The sequence below is a fragment of the Enhydra lutris genome, unplaced genomic scaffold, assembly GCF_002288905.1.
Source record: "Enhydra lutris kenyoni isolate GAN:26980312 unplaced genomic scaffold, ASM228890v2 scaffoldscaffold60, whole genome shotgun sequence".
NCBI classification, from domain to species: Eukaryota; Metazoa; Chordata; class Mammalia; order Carnivora; family Mustelidae; genus Enhydra; species Enhydra lutris.
The window spans coordinates 11,057,238-11,075,437 of NW_019154144.1; the positions used below are offsets into that span (position 1 = coordinate 11,057,238).

The 18,200-nt window shown below is 35.3% G+C and overlaps 1 protein-coding gene across 1 annotated transcript in view; it reads left to right on the forward strand.

The window, feature by feature from the left end:
• The window catches only part of LOC111158582 (component of oligomeric golgi complex 6), a 93,138-nt gene that overhangs the window by 67,568 nt on the left and 7,370 nt on the right, over positions 1-18,200 (forward strand). The window contains exons 15-18 of the mRNA XM_022520704.1: positions 1,558-1,725; positions 4,646-4,753; positions 5,851-5,904; positions 8,776-8,855. Coding sequence (XP_022376412.1) covers positions 1,558-1,725; positions 4,646-4,753; positions 5,851-5,904; positions 8,776-8,855 — 410 coding nt within the window. The remainder of the gene's footprint in view (positions 1-1,557; positions 1,726-4,645; positions 4,754-5,850; positions 5,905-8,775; positions 8,856-18,200) is intronic.

Genomic DNA, 18,200 nt, shown 5'->3' on the forward strand with positions numbered 1-18,200 from the left:
AATGTCTGTATTGATTATGTCCCTAGCCTTTGGTACTGCCTCTTGTTCTTTTTTTTGTGGTGAATTTTTCCGCCTTGTCATTTTGTCCAGATAAGAGTATATGAAGGAGCTAGTAAAATTCTAAAAGGGTGGCAGTAACCCCAGGAAAATATGCTTTAGCCAAATCAGAAGAGATCCCAAATCGTGAGGGGGGAGAAAGGGGATAAAAAGAGGTTCAGAAAGAAAAAAAAGAAAGAAAAAAAAGAAGAAACAATTAAAAAAAGAAAACCAATAAAGAAAAAATATAAAAAGGAAAATATATATATATATATTAGATAAACTAGTTAAAAAATTGTTAAAAAAGAAAAGGGTAAAAGTTAAAAAAATTTAGCTGAAGAAGAGAAAAAAAAATTGAAAAAGAAAAAAAAATTAAATTAACTGCAAGGCTAAAGAATCATGGGGAGAAAGCCATGAGTTCCGTGCTTTGCTTTCTCCTCCCCTGGAATTTCGCTGCTCTCCTTGGTATTGAAACTACACTCCTTGGTAGATGAACTTGGTCCTGGCTGGGTTTCTTGTTGTTCTTCTGGGGGAGGGGCCTGTTGTAGTGATTCTCAAGTGTCTTTGCCCCAGGCGGAGTTGCACCGCCCTTACCCGGGGCCGGTCTGAGTAATCTGCTGGGTTTGCTTTCGGGAGCTTTTGTTCCCTGAGCGCTTTCCCTAGAGTTCCGGAGGGCGGGAATGAAGATGGCGGCCTCCCGGTCCCAGCCTGGAGGAGCTGAGAGTCCAGGGCCCCACTCCTCAGTGCGCCCTCAGAGAACAGCGCCCAATTACTCCCGTCACTCTGGCCTCCGGCCGCGCTCCGAGCTGACCGAGCCTGCGACCGGTTCAAGGTAACCCCGAGCTGAGAGCTCACTCCTCGGCTCTGTCTCTGTAGCCGGCTTCCCCGTTCTAATACCTGTAAGCTCTGCGACACTCACACACCCCCGATCATTCTGTGACCCTGCAGGACCTGAGGCCACGCCGACCCTGCGTGGGCTCTACCCCTGTTAAGCCTCTGGAGCGATGTCCCTCAGCGGAACAGACTTTTAAAAGTCCCAATTTTGTGCTCCGTTGCTCCGCCGCTTGCCGGGAACCCCCCCTCCCTCCCCGCCGCGGTCTATCTTCCCGTCACTTTGGATTCACTTCTCCGCCAGTCCTACCTTTCAGAAAGTGGTTGATTTTCTGTTTCTAGAGTTGCTGTTCTTCTTCTCTTCGATCTCCCGTTGGATTTGTAGGTGTTTGCAATCTTTAGATAAGCTATCTAGCTGATCTCCCGCTACCTGAAGTTGTCTCAGCCTGCTACTTCTCCGCCATCTTGACTCCTTCCTCCAGGTCTCTTTATTTTTGAAGAGTGTTTTATTCAGTGATGCTCGTTGTAAAAAACATTATGATTACTGTAACATTTAATCTTTTTAAAATGTACTTCTATAAGTTGGCCCCCTTCCAATTAGTTTGAGTTTCATTCTGAAGTACTGTTAACCCAGGCCCAATCACTGATTGGGGAATAAAAAATAAATTTCATTTTGTTTTTCATTTATAGGTTTTGTCATGTGTCTTGGATCCCCTCCTCCAAATGTGTACTGTATCTGCTAGCAATTTAGGCACAGCTGACATGGCCACTTTCATGGTCAATTCACTGTATATGATGAAGACAACACTAGCTCTGTTTGAGTTCACTGACAGACGTCTAGAAATGCTGCAGTTTCAGGTAAATTTTACCGTAAGATGACAGCTCACTGTGATGGAGCCTTTTTTCTGTATATGATCTCATTACTGGCCTTAATCCAATTTCCGTGACCTACTTTTTATAAATCCTTTGGTATAGTCTGATAGAAGTCCACATACACACACATACATACACAAACACACACTCTTAGTATTTTGGATTTGTTTGGGGGAAGCTAGAATATATAATAAATATGATATTTTATTCAAACCATAGTTTGTGATGATGGAATGAAGTTTTTCTTATTGATTGAAACAGTTATTCTGTATGCAGATTTCATTTTCTGAACTGTGAATAATATGCTATATTTTTCAAGCTTTCTAGCTAGTGCAGAAGGTGTTACAGAGGACAGATATATTTTTATCTATGTGTAAACCAGTGTTAGGCAAAACATTACAGTTTGTTATACCAGTGACTCTAGTCCTATAAGCCAAATGGTATCACTTAAGAGTTTGTAAAGTGGATAAAACAAAGCATTTTGTAAAATTTACCAGATACTTGGCTTCTGATTTTAAAATAGTGAGTTTTGGTAAATACAATTTTTTTTAAGAAAAAATTCTGAGTATTCTGTGTTATTGCAAGTATGTAAGTAATTTGGCAGTGGCTATGGTAAAAATTCATTTGTAAAGTGTTAGGGGTTTCTAAGGAATAAGCTTTGGTACATCTAAACTTGTGATATTTTCTAATTTCTAATTCCTTTTAAAAGAAATATAATGAAGTATGATTAGTTTTTCTTATATTACTTTTTTTTGTGGAATTAGTAAAATTCTTTATTTAAAAAAATTTCATTGCTTTTGACTATATTTATCACTAACTCAACCCCCAAACTCTGCCATTTGTCTCAATCTTAAGAAGTTCAGATATAGGGCGCCTGGGTGGCTCAGTGGGTTAAGCCGCTGCCTTCAGCTCAGGTCATGATCTCAGGGTCCTGGGATCGAGTCCCGCATCGGGCTCTCGGCCTGCTTCCCTCTCTCTCTCTCTCTCTCTCTCTCTCTGCCTGCCTCTCTGTCTACTTGTGATCTCTCTCTGTCAAATAAAAAAAAAAAATCTTTAAAAAAAAAAAAAAAAAAAGTTCAGATATATCAGGTATTCATGGATCTGTTTTATCCCCAATTATCTGTGTTTCTTAACCATTCCGTGGTCATGTTTTGCATTCCAAGGGGACAAGCCTCCTTGTGTAAGTACATGTGAAGCCTGTGCGCATTCCATGCTTGCTGATCGGCTGTTGGCCAGTGCTGGTTGCATGGCTCAGCCCCAGAGTCACTGGTAGAGAGGACTGCACAATGATGCAGATACGGAAGATGTGGTGTTTTTAGGCCCTCCAAAGAAAGTTCACCTTGTGGAGTAAAGGATTCTTGATTTTCAGAGCTTTCCTATCAATTGTCTATTAATTTCCTTCCACTCTTACTTGCCTTCTTCCAGTGTTTCAAGAAAGGAGTTCAGGCTAGTCTGATTCTTTCTTTGTGGTAACTTAGTCTGTCCATCTGGACGCTTGTAAGGATTTTCCTTCAAGTTGAGATATTTCCTCAGGATATTTTTTGGCATGTCTCTTTTTCTGTTATTTCCATTTGGATTTTGCAGAGCCATTTCAGTCTGAAGATTCAATCCTTTCTTTTGCTCAATAAAGTTTTTTACTATCTAATTAATTATCACTTTTCCATCTGTTACTTTTTATATTCTGAAGCTCTTGCCCCTTAGTTGGTTTTATCTCCAGAATCTCTCTTCTAATTTCTTTTTATACTCTAATTTAATCTTTCTTTGATGTTACTGTAGTACTTTTCTTCTGTTCTTCTTCAGATACTCATTTGGTTCTTAGCAGTAACTTTTTCATCAAATGTTTATATTTGCACATCTTGTTTTTCTTTGATTTCCAGTAAGTCTAATGACTAAGGGCTCTAATTGTAGTTTCTTGGACATTCACTTAAAAAAAAAGTTAAAGAACTCTGTGTCTTTTAGTAGAGTTGCCTCCAGAAAAGATTTGTTCTAATTATTCAGATGAGTTTTCTCTTAGAATATACTCACCTCTCTTAAGTTAGTTGTAAGTTTTTTAAGGGGAGAGGTGCTCGGCTATTGGCAAGCATCCAGATATTAATAGCACCGTTAGTAGTAAACTGCTCCATGGACAAACAAACTGGTAAAACTGAGGGAACTCCCTGGCCAAGAAAAGATGGAAGACCCCCAAACTCTTGGGCTTATACTGGTAAAAGTAAGGGAGCAGCAGACTTCTTCCCACTAAGGGATATTTCAGCCTATCAGGGTAGTCTAACTTGTGTGGATTCTGCCCCCATTAGCATTAGATGGGTTCCTCAAAGATAATATGAAGCAGATGAGCACATACAACTCACATCTTCTAGCTTGAGCCGTTCCTAACCTTAAATCTTTGACCAGCCTTCTGCTGGTCCTCAACTCTCCCCTGATTCTAACAAACCTGCTTCTCTAGTTGGCACATTTGATTGGTTGAGTCTGTCCAAGAAGTTGGAAGGGTAAGGGAAATGTGGAGGTCAGGAACATCAGGCCTTCATCTTCCCAGAAGTCTTTCTAAATATTTTATTTTACACTGTTGTTATTTTTTACTGTTTATTGTTTTTTGTTTGTGTTTTGCTTAGTGCCATCTTTTAAAAGAACTGACACACAACTCAGATTTTTTGATTAGTGACTAGTCCTAGAGTCCTCTTCAGTTATTTTTAAAGTGAGACTTTCTCTCCCTTTTGTAGGAGGAGTTCCTCTTTGGGGAAGGAAACGCTTTGTCACAGAAGCAGCCCATGTGGCTCATGGTCTGGCCTCACAGGCACTGCAAGGAGCAGGTCCCTGATGAAGAGCTGACTCTACGGTGGTCTACTTCTACTCTCATCAGTCTTATTCCCCTTTTAAAGTATTTTCTTTCTGTTGTGTTTTATTTTAGATCGAAGCACATTTGGACACACTTATAAATGAGCAAGCTTCTTACGTTTTAACTAGAGCAGGCTTGAGTTGTATCTATAACACCATACAGCAACATAAGCCTGAACAGGTAAGCACGTGGGTGTTCCTAACTGGAGAAATGCCCATTTAGAGCATGGGTTCTAGAGCTGAACTGTAGCTTGAATCTTAGCTCTGCCACTTAATAGTTTGCTTTGTTTTAAACTGGGAAAGTGACTTATCTCTGTGTCTTTCATCTGTGGAATTAGGATAATAATAGTATTTCTATTACAGGGTTCTGAAAATAAAGTGAGAAAATACAGTACAATTTCTAGATGATTACCTGAGATGTAGCAGAGTGCCCCCAAATATTAACTGTCCTTTTTACCATGGTAATTTTGTTTAAAAATATGGGAAAAAGCTTAGTACTAAAATGTATAAAGGATATTCATACTGGTTAATTTTCTAACTTCCTATATCACTATCAGTTAATTGAATGCATAGGTTACTGTGTAAGTGTAGTCATCCCCTTTCTAACTTGGCGAATCTCGGTCTATTATTTTGGAAAGGTAAATACTTTGAGGCCAGCATAAGATCTTGTAAAGTTATAGGACTCCAGTGGAAGTAGAGAAGGGAGTGGGGGAACCCGAGAAAGCTAAGTAAGGATCTTTCTTTAAAAAGCAGAGAACTCATTTAAATGGCATTAACATGAAGAATATTTTACAGTCCAGGAACTTCTAAATGAAGCTCTCAAAAATTACCAGTTCCAAATTTTTTATTCTGATAAAGCAGCAAGCAAATTTCTATCAAAGAGAAATCAATTCTGCTGCTGTTGTATACTACTGAAAATTGTCAGAGTGCAACTTCAAGCCTCCATGATTTACTCACGTTTTCTAAGTGCTTCCTTGCGTTTTTGCCTTGCTTATGTGTAAATCTGAAATATACTGGTGTTCCCATTGTTAATAAACTTGTGCTTGTCACTCCCTCCAACAAATACGATGGTGTGCCTTCATGCTAGTTTCACAAAAATGATCAAGTCATAGTCCCTGCTCTAGTTGAGGTTGAAGAGGTGACACTTGAGTTCTTTGGAAAGGGGATGAATTTCCAAATTTGGGGTATCTGTTAATAGACTGTATTTCGTAATTGAACTGAAGCTATAGCACCTTTTTTTTATATCTTATTTTTGCTGTTTTGTTTTGTTTTTTTTAGGGCTCTTTAGCTAATTTGCCCAACCTAGATTCTGTGGCACTGAAGGCTGCAATGGTAAGTGAATAGTAAAGCATTTCAACGTAGGTTTCCTCATAAAACATTATTAATTTTTTCCTGTGTGATAATTTTGTCCTGGATGGTAATTTTATCTCTTGATATATTGCATTCTTATTGGGTGCAATAATAATGATTGTACACATGTTTCCTTTAACTAAGGTCTGACCAAGTCATACATTTGTGGTAATATTCTACTCTACCCTAACACCCCATCATTCCTGTTTGGGTTTTCTTCGTTTTCAGAGTTTTATTTCTAACATAATAGAGAAACAGGAATGACAGATGCAAAGAAGTTAGGCTATATATCATTGAAGACTTCTCACTGTTAGTCATCTTTGGCTTATAGTTCTTGATTTCTTCCTGAGATGGTAGCTGAAATTGGATTCCAGTCTTAAAATAACATATTACTCTTGAGTGTGAGATTCTTCGAACCTCTACCTTATTTCCTTCTTTTCAAGTGAAGACCTTGCCTGCACGTCTGCATGAGCGTGTTTCCACATCTTATATATATACTTGGCATGCAGGTATACCCACTGTTGGATGACATTCGTTCAGCCAACGTAGGGTGATCTTGTTTGGAAGCTTTAAGTAATACACAAGTAGCAGTGATAACAATGGTGTCTTTAGCATAGTTTTTTATTGAGTATGCTAGTGTTTTTCATGTGTGAACTCTAATCCTCTGAACAACCTATTCAACCCCATTCAACCTAGTACTGACACGCTCAACTACTGTACTGCCTATCCCATCCTAAGTATTTAAATACTCACATATGCTCACTACCATGATGGCTTGACTTCAGCACATAGTTCTCCTGGATAACTTTTAATGCCAAGGCTTTGTTACCTATCTTACAGAACTAAATTAAATGAAAGGCATGAGCCCACAAGATACCTAACAAGGCAAAGAGTACAGAGCCAACAGTATTAATATTAGATAAAGTAGATTTTAAAAACACTAAATAAGATAAATAAGGAACATTATGTCATAATAAAAGATTATGTATATATATATATATATATACACACACACATAGAAGTAATAGTTATAATTTCTGTTCGTCAAACATCACAGCAAAAATTTTAAAAATATGAAGATTTTATTCTAAAAAGTTTAAAAATAAATGAAAATGAATAAATTTTAGATTAATTTAAAAAGATAAGTTTCTTAGAAAGTTAAATATACGCTCACCATACCACCCAGTATCCCACTTCAAGGTATTCCGCCTCCCCCACCTCCAAAATGACCTAAGTCTGTACAAAGGTTCAGTAACCATAGTACTCAATAAATTTGTTTTCCTCCCCTTCTCTCTCTCCCCCACCAACATATATCTAGTCCATAATGTAAAACCACAAACTATATTTAAACCCCATTACAAATTATTTTGTGCTTGGTCTTAAACTTTAATAGCAGTAAAGTTGAATATCTGTCTCTCTAAAGAATCCCTCTAAATAATCTGGTTTTGTGGGTGGTCCATCATTTTATATATAACTGTCTGTAGCTGTCACTTGAATGCTTCAGGGCACGTTGAGTTCAGCATATCCTAGACTTGAACTCTTCTAAGTCTCTCCTGTCCCCCACCCCCAGGTCCTCTTCCAAATTTCTCAACTCAGAAAGTGGTAAGAGCATCTGTCCATTATCATTTCAAATGTTATCTGCTATTTCCTAAGCATCATGCTAAGAATTGGGATGAAAATAGATGTGATCTATTAAGTGCTATAGCTGTTACACAACTAAATAAATGTGAAAAGTAGACAGTTAGGAATTATGATAATGCTGTGAGTTTAATTATACAGATCCAGATCTGGGAGTCAGCCCCTCCATCTTGTCACTAACCAAATGCTGATAATTTTATGTCTAGTTCTGTCAAATATCTCCTCTTCTGTCTACCATGTTGTTGTCCTTGTAGTCTAAGATGTGTCCTTGTAGTCTAAGAAGTCTTGGTGTCCTTGCATCTACCATTATGACCTTCCCTTCTTGCTGTAGCCAGACATAACTTCTTAAAACTTAAATCAGATTATTACCCCCCTTCAATGGTTTCCTAAATGCTTATGCCAGTAAGAATTAAAATCCTTTAAAGAATAGTAGAAGACCTACATGAACTGATCTCTGTTAGCAATTCTCTTTCTCACCTTAAGCCTTCATCCATGCTGTCACATCCATTCTATCCCCCTGACCCCCACTACACACACACTCTTACTTAATCTCTGTTCATCTCTTAAGATCTCACTTCAGATATCCTTTCCTCAGATTCTTTTGCCAAACGCAGAAACTAGGTCCATCCTCCTGATTTACACTTTTTATAAGGGCTTTGGTGTTTTCCTTCATAGAATCCATAACACAATTTGTAATTTTATATTTATTTCCATTATTATTTGTTTATGATCTTTCTCAGTAGATCATAAGGTCTTTGAAGCTAGGGACTGTCCTCTTTTGCTCACCATTATTTACACTTTACCTAATATAGTACCTTCCTAATAATAGGTACTCAATAAATATTAGTTGAATGATTAGGTAAATTAACAATTAACAAATACAGTGGATTTAAGAAAGTAAGGTAGACTTCTACTCTGATGACTTTTCTTGTTAATACTATTATTTAAAAGTTTGGTGAAGGAGATTAAGGCAAGTGACTTGGATTCAGTATTTTAAAAGTAAATATTGCTGATACTGACTACATTAAGAAGTTGATACTGTTAGGGAATTTTAGTTGGAATGTTAAAGCAGTAACTCGTTTTGATCACAAAGAACTCATTATTTGTACCATGGTATGTTTGCTAAGTTTTAACCCTTAGAAGTGATGATTGTGTTGAGATGTCTACTAGCAGATATATGCACTTTATATTTTGCTCTTTCTCTACGTCATGTAGGTTCAGTTTGATCGTTACCTGTCAGCCCCAGACAGCTTGCTGATGTCACAGCTGAACTTTCTCCTAAGTGCCACAGTGAAGTAAGTATTTTTGTTTGTTTGTTTCAACTAGTTGGTAAAGATTCATATATCTTTAAAAATACCAAGCACATTTCTTAGAAAAAATTTACGTTGAATAGTAGATTTACCATTGAAGATCTATAGTAACCAACCTTGTTTTATGTCTGAGCACCCCTAAAGAGCTGACCTGACCCTGTTCATACTTATTGCTTGCATGTATACAGCTCCAAAATCTCTATTCAGTGAACGGTTTATAAAATGAATGTGAATATAATTGGATGTGTATAACCATAATACAAAATTCCCTTGTATTAACAAAGATGTCAGAATGACATTTAAAATGTTATGGAAGATGAATAATATATTAATTGTGCAGTGCAGATGAACTACTTTATAGATTATTTTGGATCTGGAGATATATTTTTAATTGTTCAGTATCATGTATTTATCAGGAATGTGTTTGAGACAAAGAACTGTACATTAAAATCTTAGAATGTTACGGTTAGAAGAAACAGTTGATATTGTCTGACTTTCTTGATTATAAGGAAGATATTGACAAATTGACACCCAATTGTGTATTAAATGCTTCCTATATAACAGGCAAGGACTAAGATTCAAAAGACATTTGCCCTGTCTGCATGCAGATTATAGTCTGTTGGATTAGTTAGACATGTGAACAGATATTTATATTAAAAAGTAAGGAAAGAATCAAACTTGAAGAACATATTTCAATTATCTGCAAGGATGAAGTGGTACAGAGTGGTGGGTGGTACATTTGTTTTCTCTTGTTCTGGAGAGTAGGTCTATAGCAGTAAATAAAGCAAGGAGGCAGCTTTTGGCTCAACATGCAGAAAAATTTGGTCTCGAATAGAATTGGCTGGAAATGGGATGGACCATTTTTTTCTCAGGCATAGAGTTAGGGAATTTTCCCATATTAGGTGTAGTTAGAGTGAATGATTTTAATTTTTATTTCATATTTTATTATCCTTTATAGTATAAAGATCTTATACTATCTACATAACTGGAATTCTTTTTTTTTTTTTTTAAAGATTTTATTTATTTATTTGACAGAGAGAGAGAGATCACAAGTAAGCAGAGAGGCAGGCAGAGAGAGGGGGGAAGCAAGCTGCTTGCTCAGCAGAGAGCCCGATGTGGAGCTAGATCCCAGGACCCGGAGATCATGACCTGAGCTGAAGGCTTAACCCACTGAACCAACCAGGTTCCCCTACATAGCTGGAATTCTAAAGACCTGAGAGACTATAAAAGGAACTCCATTGTGCCATGGCTCAAATTGTGTGTGTTTCTTGAATTATTTTTTTAAATGAATACCTATAGGTCCTTTAGATTTAACCACACGTTTCAGGTTTAGTATTTGAGTATTGAGTTGTTTGGGGCATCAATAAATTTGAAACATGCCGTTATTCTTTTCATAATATGCCAGTTGAGGGGAAATTTTAATGTGTTTTATAAAGGATGGCATGTAGCCCAGATGACATAAAGGAGAAAATGGACAGATTCAGCTATAAAACACTTGAAGTTTTTTATTTTTTTTCCATAAAAAGCAACAATATAAACTAAGTTAAAATACAAACAGTAGGGTGCCTGGGTGGCTCAGTGGGTTAAGCCGCTGCCTTCGGCTCAGATCATGATCTCAGGGTCCTGGGATCGAGGCCCACATCGGGCTCTCTGCTCAGCAGGGAGCCTGCTTCCCTCTCTCTCTCTGCCTGCTTCTCTGTCTACTTGTGATCTCTCTCTGTAAAATAAATAAATAAAATCTTTAAAAAAAAATACAAACAGTAATGTGGAACAATATTTGCAAGTTATGTAACACACAAGTTATCCTTGATACATTATCCTTAATATAGAACAAAATCCCGCAAATCAGGACAAAACAGAAAAACAGGCACTGTATGTTTGGACAGTTCACAGAAGAAATGCAAATGGCGAGTAAATATATGAGAACATATTAGTAATCAAAAATGCAAATTAAAAAGCATTGAGAATTTCTGCCTATTAGATTACTGACAATAAAAAGTTTGTTATGTGCTAATGGGAAGGGTCTGGGAAAATGGAGATTATTTCATATGCTGTTGATGAGAATATAAATTAGTACAATCCTTTTAGAGGGTAATTTGATAGCATTCATCAAAATTTTAAAAACGTATGTCCTTAAATTCAGGAATGCTTCTCAATAGATTTTTATCTCCCTTTCGTAAACTTTAAATAATAATTTAAAGTTATAGAACTAGCAATGGGATTAAGCACTTTCTATGACTGTATCTGAATTCTTTATCTGTGAGGACTCCTCAGATTCTCTAAAGCTTAAATGATATTTCAAATCAGATTTTTGTCTTCTATTACTGCAGGATTTCAGTTTTCCATTTACTTTTATTGTTTATTGATTAACAATAATAATATAAATTTTGTTGTTAACAGCCAAATGAACATAGTTTTTGGAATATTGTCTTAAAATCTAAATTTTTAATTAGTATTTTGTTTTTATAGTATGTACCTAACATCCCGTTACAAATTCTAATATAGTGACATTTAAGAATTGAGAAATGCATGTAAATAATAATAGGACAACTAAGAGAAATTGGTTACTACCTATAACTAACACTTTTTTCATTCAGAAAATTTCTAAGATGTTATTTGCAAAGTATTCTAAAATTAAAGTGTAACCTGTGAATACATTTTCAGAAGAAAAAAAATGTATCAATTTGGCTACTTATTTTAAAAATCAGGGCTGCTTTGAAAATAGGACATTTTACACAATGAAATTAGATTCACCATGAAAGCAGACTTTCTAACTGCTTTTCCTCTTTTCTTTGATTGATGGCTTTTTCTTATTTTCAAAATTAACTTTTATCCTTATTTCTGCTACTATATAGGCACAGTATTTATTTGATCTTATTTCTGAAGCATTTGAGACAATAGGACAGAACTTTTATTCAGTTAAATTTTGAACCTTTTCAAAATGATAATTCACTTTTAACCAAAATTTATTTCAGGTTTTTATGTCACCAATTTCTTTTCTATTCATATTTTATTTAAAATGTCTGTTGTTTCTTTGAAGTAGATCTTTCAAATGTAAAATGCTCTTTTTTAATCATTTTAAAATTTTGTTAATATTCTGCTCTCCTGCACTTTACTATTGCTGCCGTACCTTTGGGACACCTATCACTCTTGTCTCCCTTCTCTTTGTCTTAGAGTTTGACTGCTTTTCAAGAGAGATTTTGATTAAATGCCTCAGCCTTGAAATAAACTATTGAATAAATTTAAGTAGCCAGGAAGCAAAGTTGTATAGAAAATGAAGAAAAGGGAAAGAAAATAGTTTTAAGGAATTCTTCCTTACTTTCTTCCTTGGGGTGAATTAGAAGGGTGTGTTCTTTTTTCAGTGCCAAACTCCAATATTCACCTTTCGGTGGTGTAAATACCGAGATTGGATTACAGAAGCCACAGTTAAAAATACATAAGTTGTTCTCAATGTCTTTTCTTGATGATTCAGAATTATGTATATGAGGAGTTTAAGAAATAAAGAAAATTATAGATGCTTCCTAAAGTGAGCATAGTAGAAATTGGATATGATTTGAGAACTCTTGTTCAGGAATCTTCCTCTATTATATATACTAGGAAAATAATGTAATGATTAAGAAATAATGCCTTTAAAGGAAATTTTTTTAAAGAGGTAGACAGAATAATTTTTCTTTTTCCTCTTTTCTTAACTGCCTCTTTTTAAGCCACCCATATTAACCATCAGAGTACCTGTATCAACAAAAATAAAGTATGTTTGGGGGGAAAATAGGACTGCTAGGGAAAGAATAGCTACTGGAAGCCTGTGAGCTGAAAAATAACTGGAGCTTGCACAATGCTTTACGGACTTCAGAAAGTCCAAGCCTTAAAAGCAGGGTTGTTGCAGTCCTACAGTAAAGATTACTTTAGACTCAAAGAAGCTCAAAAACAAACTCTAAAAGATCATGCTGATCTTTAACTAAATTAAGTGCCTTCCAGAACAAAACTTAGCGCCCTTAAGGATGACAACAAATACAAACAACAGTGTAGCATTTATAATGCAATAAAAAATTACTTAGGTGAAGTAGTAGGAAAATATGAACCAAAACTAGAAAAAAAAAATCTATCAGTAAAGAACAGACTGACAAAAGACAATTTATAGAACTAGCAGGTAAAGTCTTCAAGACGGCTGTTTACAGTGTGTTCAGGGACTTAAAGGAAAACGTTATTATACTGAGAGGAAAAAATAAGGAGTTTAACAAAATGAGAATTCTATACCCAAAAAGTATCCTATCTAAAATGAAAAATTAACAGAGTAGGCATAACTGTCAGTTGGACAACTACAGAGAAAGGTCAGCCTGAAAGAGTATAGTAGAAATCATCCAAACTGAAGCACAGATAGAAAAAAATTAAATACTAGAAAAAGTTGGAGAGTCTTAGTGAATTGTGAGATAATATTAAGCAATCTCAAGTAGGTATAACTGGAGTGTCATAGTGAAATTGAGTCAGAAAAAATTTGAAGAACTAAAACAGCTTTTTCCAAATGTGATAGAAAACATGAACCCACAGACCCAAGAAGTTAAATAACCCAACAGAGAAGACCATACCTAGGTACACCATAATCCAATTACTGAAAACCAGTGATAAAGAGAAAAATCATGAAAGTAGCCAGAGAGAAAAAGACATATTATTTGCAGGGAATAATGGTAGGCATATTACTGACTTCTTGTTATATATAGCACAAACCAGAAGACAATAGAATATCATCTTTAAATATCTACTTTGATAGTGTATTCATCAAAAATACCTTTCAAACTGAAAGAGCAATAAATAAATTTTGAGGTAAAAAAAGCAGAGAGGATTTATCGCTAGTATACTGCACTGTAAGAAAGGAAAAAAGAAGTCCTTCAAGTTGAAGGAAAAGAATACCAGAAGAAAACTCACAGAGAAATAATGAGCACAGGAAATACTAAGTGTAAAAGATAGTTGACCATTTAAAACAAAAATACAGTGAATTTTGGGATTTTAACACATAGAAATAAAATTTATGACAACAAATGCACAAAAGATGGGAGTGGGAGGAAAGTAGAATGTACATTTATGATGTTATAAGGTTATTATATAATATTTTTGAAGGTACATTGTGAACCTTGCAGCCAGCTCTTGGACAAAAATCATCTAACATGTCCGTGGATAAGATAGAATGCTAAAAAACAATCATATCAAAGCAAAGCAGAAAAGGAAAAAGAACAGATGGGACAAATATTAAAAAAAAATAGCAGGATGACAGACTTAAATTCAGCCTTATAAATAACTGTATTAAATGTAAAAGACACACACACTCCAGATAAAAGGCAGAGCTTCTTAGATTAAATGAAGCAGATTAAATGAAGCACCCAACTGTCTGCTATCTGTAAGAAAGCCACTTTATATGTAAGGATACAAATACTTTAAGAATAAAAGGATAGTAACAGATATACCATGCAAATACTAATCAGAATAAAGCTAAAGTAACTATATTAATATCAGAAAAATTAGACTGCAGGACAGATACCAAAGATGAGGTACATTTTATAATAATAATAGAATCAGTTTATGAAGAAGATATAATTAATTACCTTAGATATGTGCAACTAATAGCAGAGCTTCAAAAAACCAAGTAGTATAAGCTAAAAGAATTGAGGAAGAATAGATCAACTGACAATTGTTAAGTAGATATTTCAACACTGCTATCTTAGTAGTTGGTAGAAAAAGTAGACAAAAACCGAGTATGGTGTAGAAGAACTGAACAATGCCACTAATCAGCTCAACCTAATAGAAGGATATAGAATAGGGGGAAATTAAAAGGGGAGGTGAACAATGAGAGACTATGGACTCTGAAAAACAATCTGAAGGGTTTGAAGAGGTGGGGGGGTGGGAGGTTGGGGGAACCAGGTGGTGGGTATTAGAGAGGGCACGGATTGCATGGAGCACTGGGTGTGGTACAAAAAACAATGAATACTGTTATGCTGAAAATAAATTTAAAAAATGATTATAAATAAATAAGGGGCCACAGAGCCATTTAAGCAAAAAAAAAAAAAAAAAAAAAAAAGAAGGATATAGAATACCACACACAACTATAGAAGGTAACGTTCATTTCGATTGCATTTGAAACACTCACCAAGCTAATGTAAGAATGAGCAAAAAGGAACTAAAAAAAATATAATCCACTAGTGAATATTTCCATCTGTGAACATGGTATGCTTATTTATTCAGATCTTATAGAATTTTCAATACAGTTTTGTAATTTCCTCATATCTTCTCTATTATCATGTTTATTCCTAGGAAATAATTGTGACAATTATGATAAGATCTTTTATTTTCCATTACCTGTTCTAATTAGATACTGCTGGCATATAGGAAACATACTAAATTTTGTATGGTAATTTTGAGTCTGGCCAAGCAACTAAATTCTATTTTAGTTTTTTTTTTTTTTAAGATTTTATTTATTTATTTGACAGACAGAGATCACAATTAGGCAGAGATGCAGGCAGAGAGAGAGGAAGGGAAGCAGGCTCCCTGCCCAGCAGAGAGCCTGATGCCAGGCTCGATCCCAGGACCCTGAGATCACGACCTGAGCCAAAGGCAGAGGCTTTAACCCACTGAGCCACCCAGGCACCCCTGAAGATTTTATTTTTTTAAATAATCTCTACACCCATTGTGAGGCTTGAACTCTCACAACCCCAAGACCAGGAGTTGCACGTTCTTCTGACTGAGCCAACCATGTGCCCCTAAGATATGTTTTATAGTGAGTGACAAAAAACTGACCTGAGATGGAAAATTGACTTGATCCATTGTGATGTTTTTGATGTTTGTGTTAATGTTGAAAGAAAAATCAAAATTCTTTAACCGATCTATTATTTATAAATATATTACCATCTTTTCTTTTTAGTTTTTCAGGCTTAAATTGTTAATGACTTCTCTTCTGTGGTGCATTTGATTGCACTCTTAGTTATGGTTCTGTAATAAAGCTCAATTTTAGTGATCACAGAGCCTGAATGTTGAAATAAGCTATTTTTAGAAATGCTGGGTTTATGGTAATGATGAAAGTTGTGTCATGTTGTTATGGCAACCAAAATCTTAAAGTACTGACTAATGACAAGCTCACTGATTCTGTAAGTAAGCAGTTCATTTCTTATCACAGCTAAATGCTTTAAATAATTATTTAAAATGTTTCGTGAACATGTTTTAAAATAGGTGATATCTCCATTTAGTTATATATTAGTCTTTATTAGTATTTTTGAGATTTATAATACTAAATTTTTAGGACATTGTGATGTTTGTAACAGGAAAAATCAAATTTCTTAATGCATGGTATTCTGATCCATAAGAAAAGTATTGCCCTTCTGTACAATTTTATAACATCCTCATCTTCTCCTCCTTCAATTTCTTTTTTCTTTTTTCCAGCAGTTAATTAACTACATGACTGTTATCCTTGATACATGATACACTGGTATAGCAAACTCCTTTCTAAATGTGAGAAAGACTTTCTGAAACTTGGAAATAGGGCAAATTGGTCTGGGAGAGCAGTGTGTCCTTTCTGTGTCACACTGAAGCATTGTTAACAGGCCCCTCGAGAATTATTTAATTACTTGGGGGGATGTTTCATAGTTTGATGCTCTGCTTATTGTTGATTAAAGGCCCCATGCTTCCTAATGTCCTGTGTATTTTTTTGCTCCGTAGGACATTAACTCGTTCTGTGTCTAACCTGTTTCTATTCTAACCTTCCTTTCCAAATACCTATAAATGATCAGTTCCTCAAAATGTTCTGTGAACTATCTTTATATCTTAATGTTTCCTATGAAAGAGTTATAAATTTTTGACATTCTTTCATTCTTTGTATGAATCATGTTTTTATTTTTTAAAAAAGTTCTGTTTGCACTATGATGATTATTATTAAACTGTCCAGAGGCCAATAGAGCACCACCTAATAAATTACTACTTATGAGATTTCATGGTAGTAAAGAGACCAAGAAAGTTAATGGTCTAACTATAGATACCATAGCTTACTTCAATTTTTTTTTCCCTTTCAGCTGGCCTTTTTGCATATTCTTTGGTCATGTGAAAAACAGTACCTATCTTTAGATTTTAACCTCCAGAAATAATTCTAAGCAATGTCTACAGTAGCCAGACTATGGAAAGAGCCCAGATGTCCATCAATAGATTAATGGATAAGGAAGATGTGGTACACATACACACACACACACGCACACACACACACCACACGAATATTACTCAGCCAGAAAAAAAAAAAATTTACCATTTGCAATATTGTACATAGAACTAGAGGGTATTGTGCTAAGCAAAATAAGTCAATCAGAGAAAGACAATTATCATATGATTTAACTCATATGTGGCATTTAAGAAACAAAATAGAAGAGCATAGGGGAAGGGAGGGGAAAAAAGGTAAGAGGAAACCAGAGAGGGAGACAAACCATAAGAGACTTAACTCTAGGAAACAAACTGAAGGTTGCTGGGACAGGGGGTTGGATGGAGTGAGGGGGTAACTGGATGCATTAAGGAGGGCACTTGATGTAATGAGCACTGGGTGTTATATACAACTGATAAATCATTGAACTCTATCTCTGAAACTAATAATATATGATATGTTAATTGAATTCAATTGGAAAAAAATAATAATTTTAAAAGTACTCTCCATCCAGCAGCTCTGGACTTGGCCGTGACTGATCAAAATACAGAGTGTAGATCTGAGGTGGATGCCCATGCTAGCACCGGTGCTCAGCAAAGACCACTAGAAAACAGTACTGCTTTTATCCCTGTCTGTACACGAGTTGATCCGTGGATGAGCACATTCCAGGTTTTCAGAAGCACATGACTGACATGATTTGTTAGTGATTTTAAATGTAGTTAGAGAATACCTGAAACTTCCATTTTGAACATTGATTATTTGTCACTATAATGATTCATCATTATTCGAGACTCTGTATTTCTTAAATGATACTAGTGAATAATTTGGGCCGAGACACCAGGCAGGCAGGCAGACAGACAGATAAACAGATACATGCATACTTTTTAAGATAAAAGCTACATACTAATTGCATAGTAATTAGCACAATAAATAAAGAGGAGAAGATAGTAAAATGGCAAGAAAGTAAAACTTTTAACATCTCAGATTTGTATACAAATGTAAAAATATTTATATACAAATAACTGGTATGCTCACTATAAGTCATTATTTAAGGAACCCAATTCCCCCAAATAACATGTATGTATACAAATGTGTGTATGTGTGTATATGTGATGTATGCATATGTATGTGTATAATAGATAGGCACATAGAGGGTTTTTTTTTTT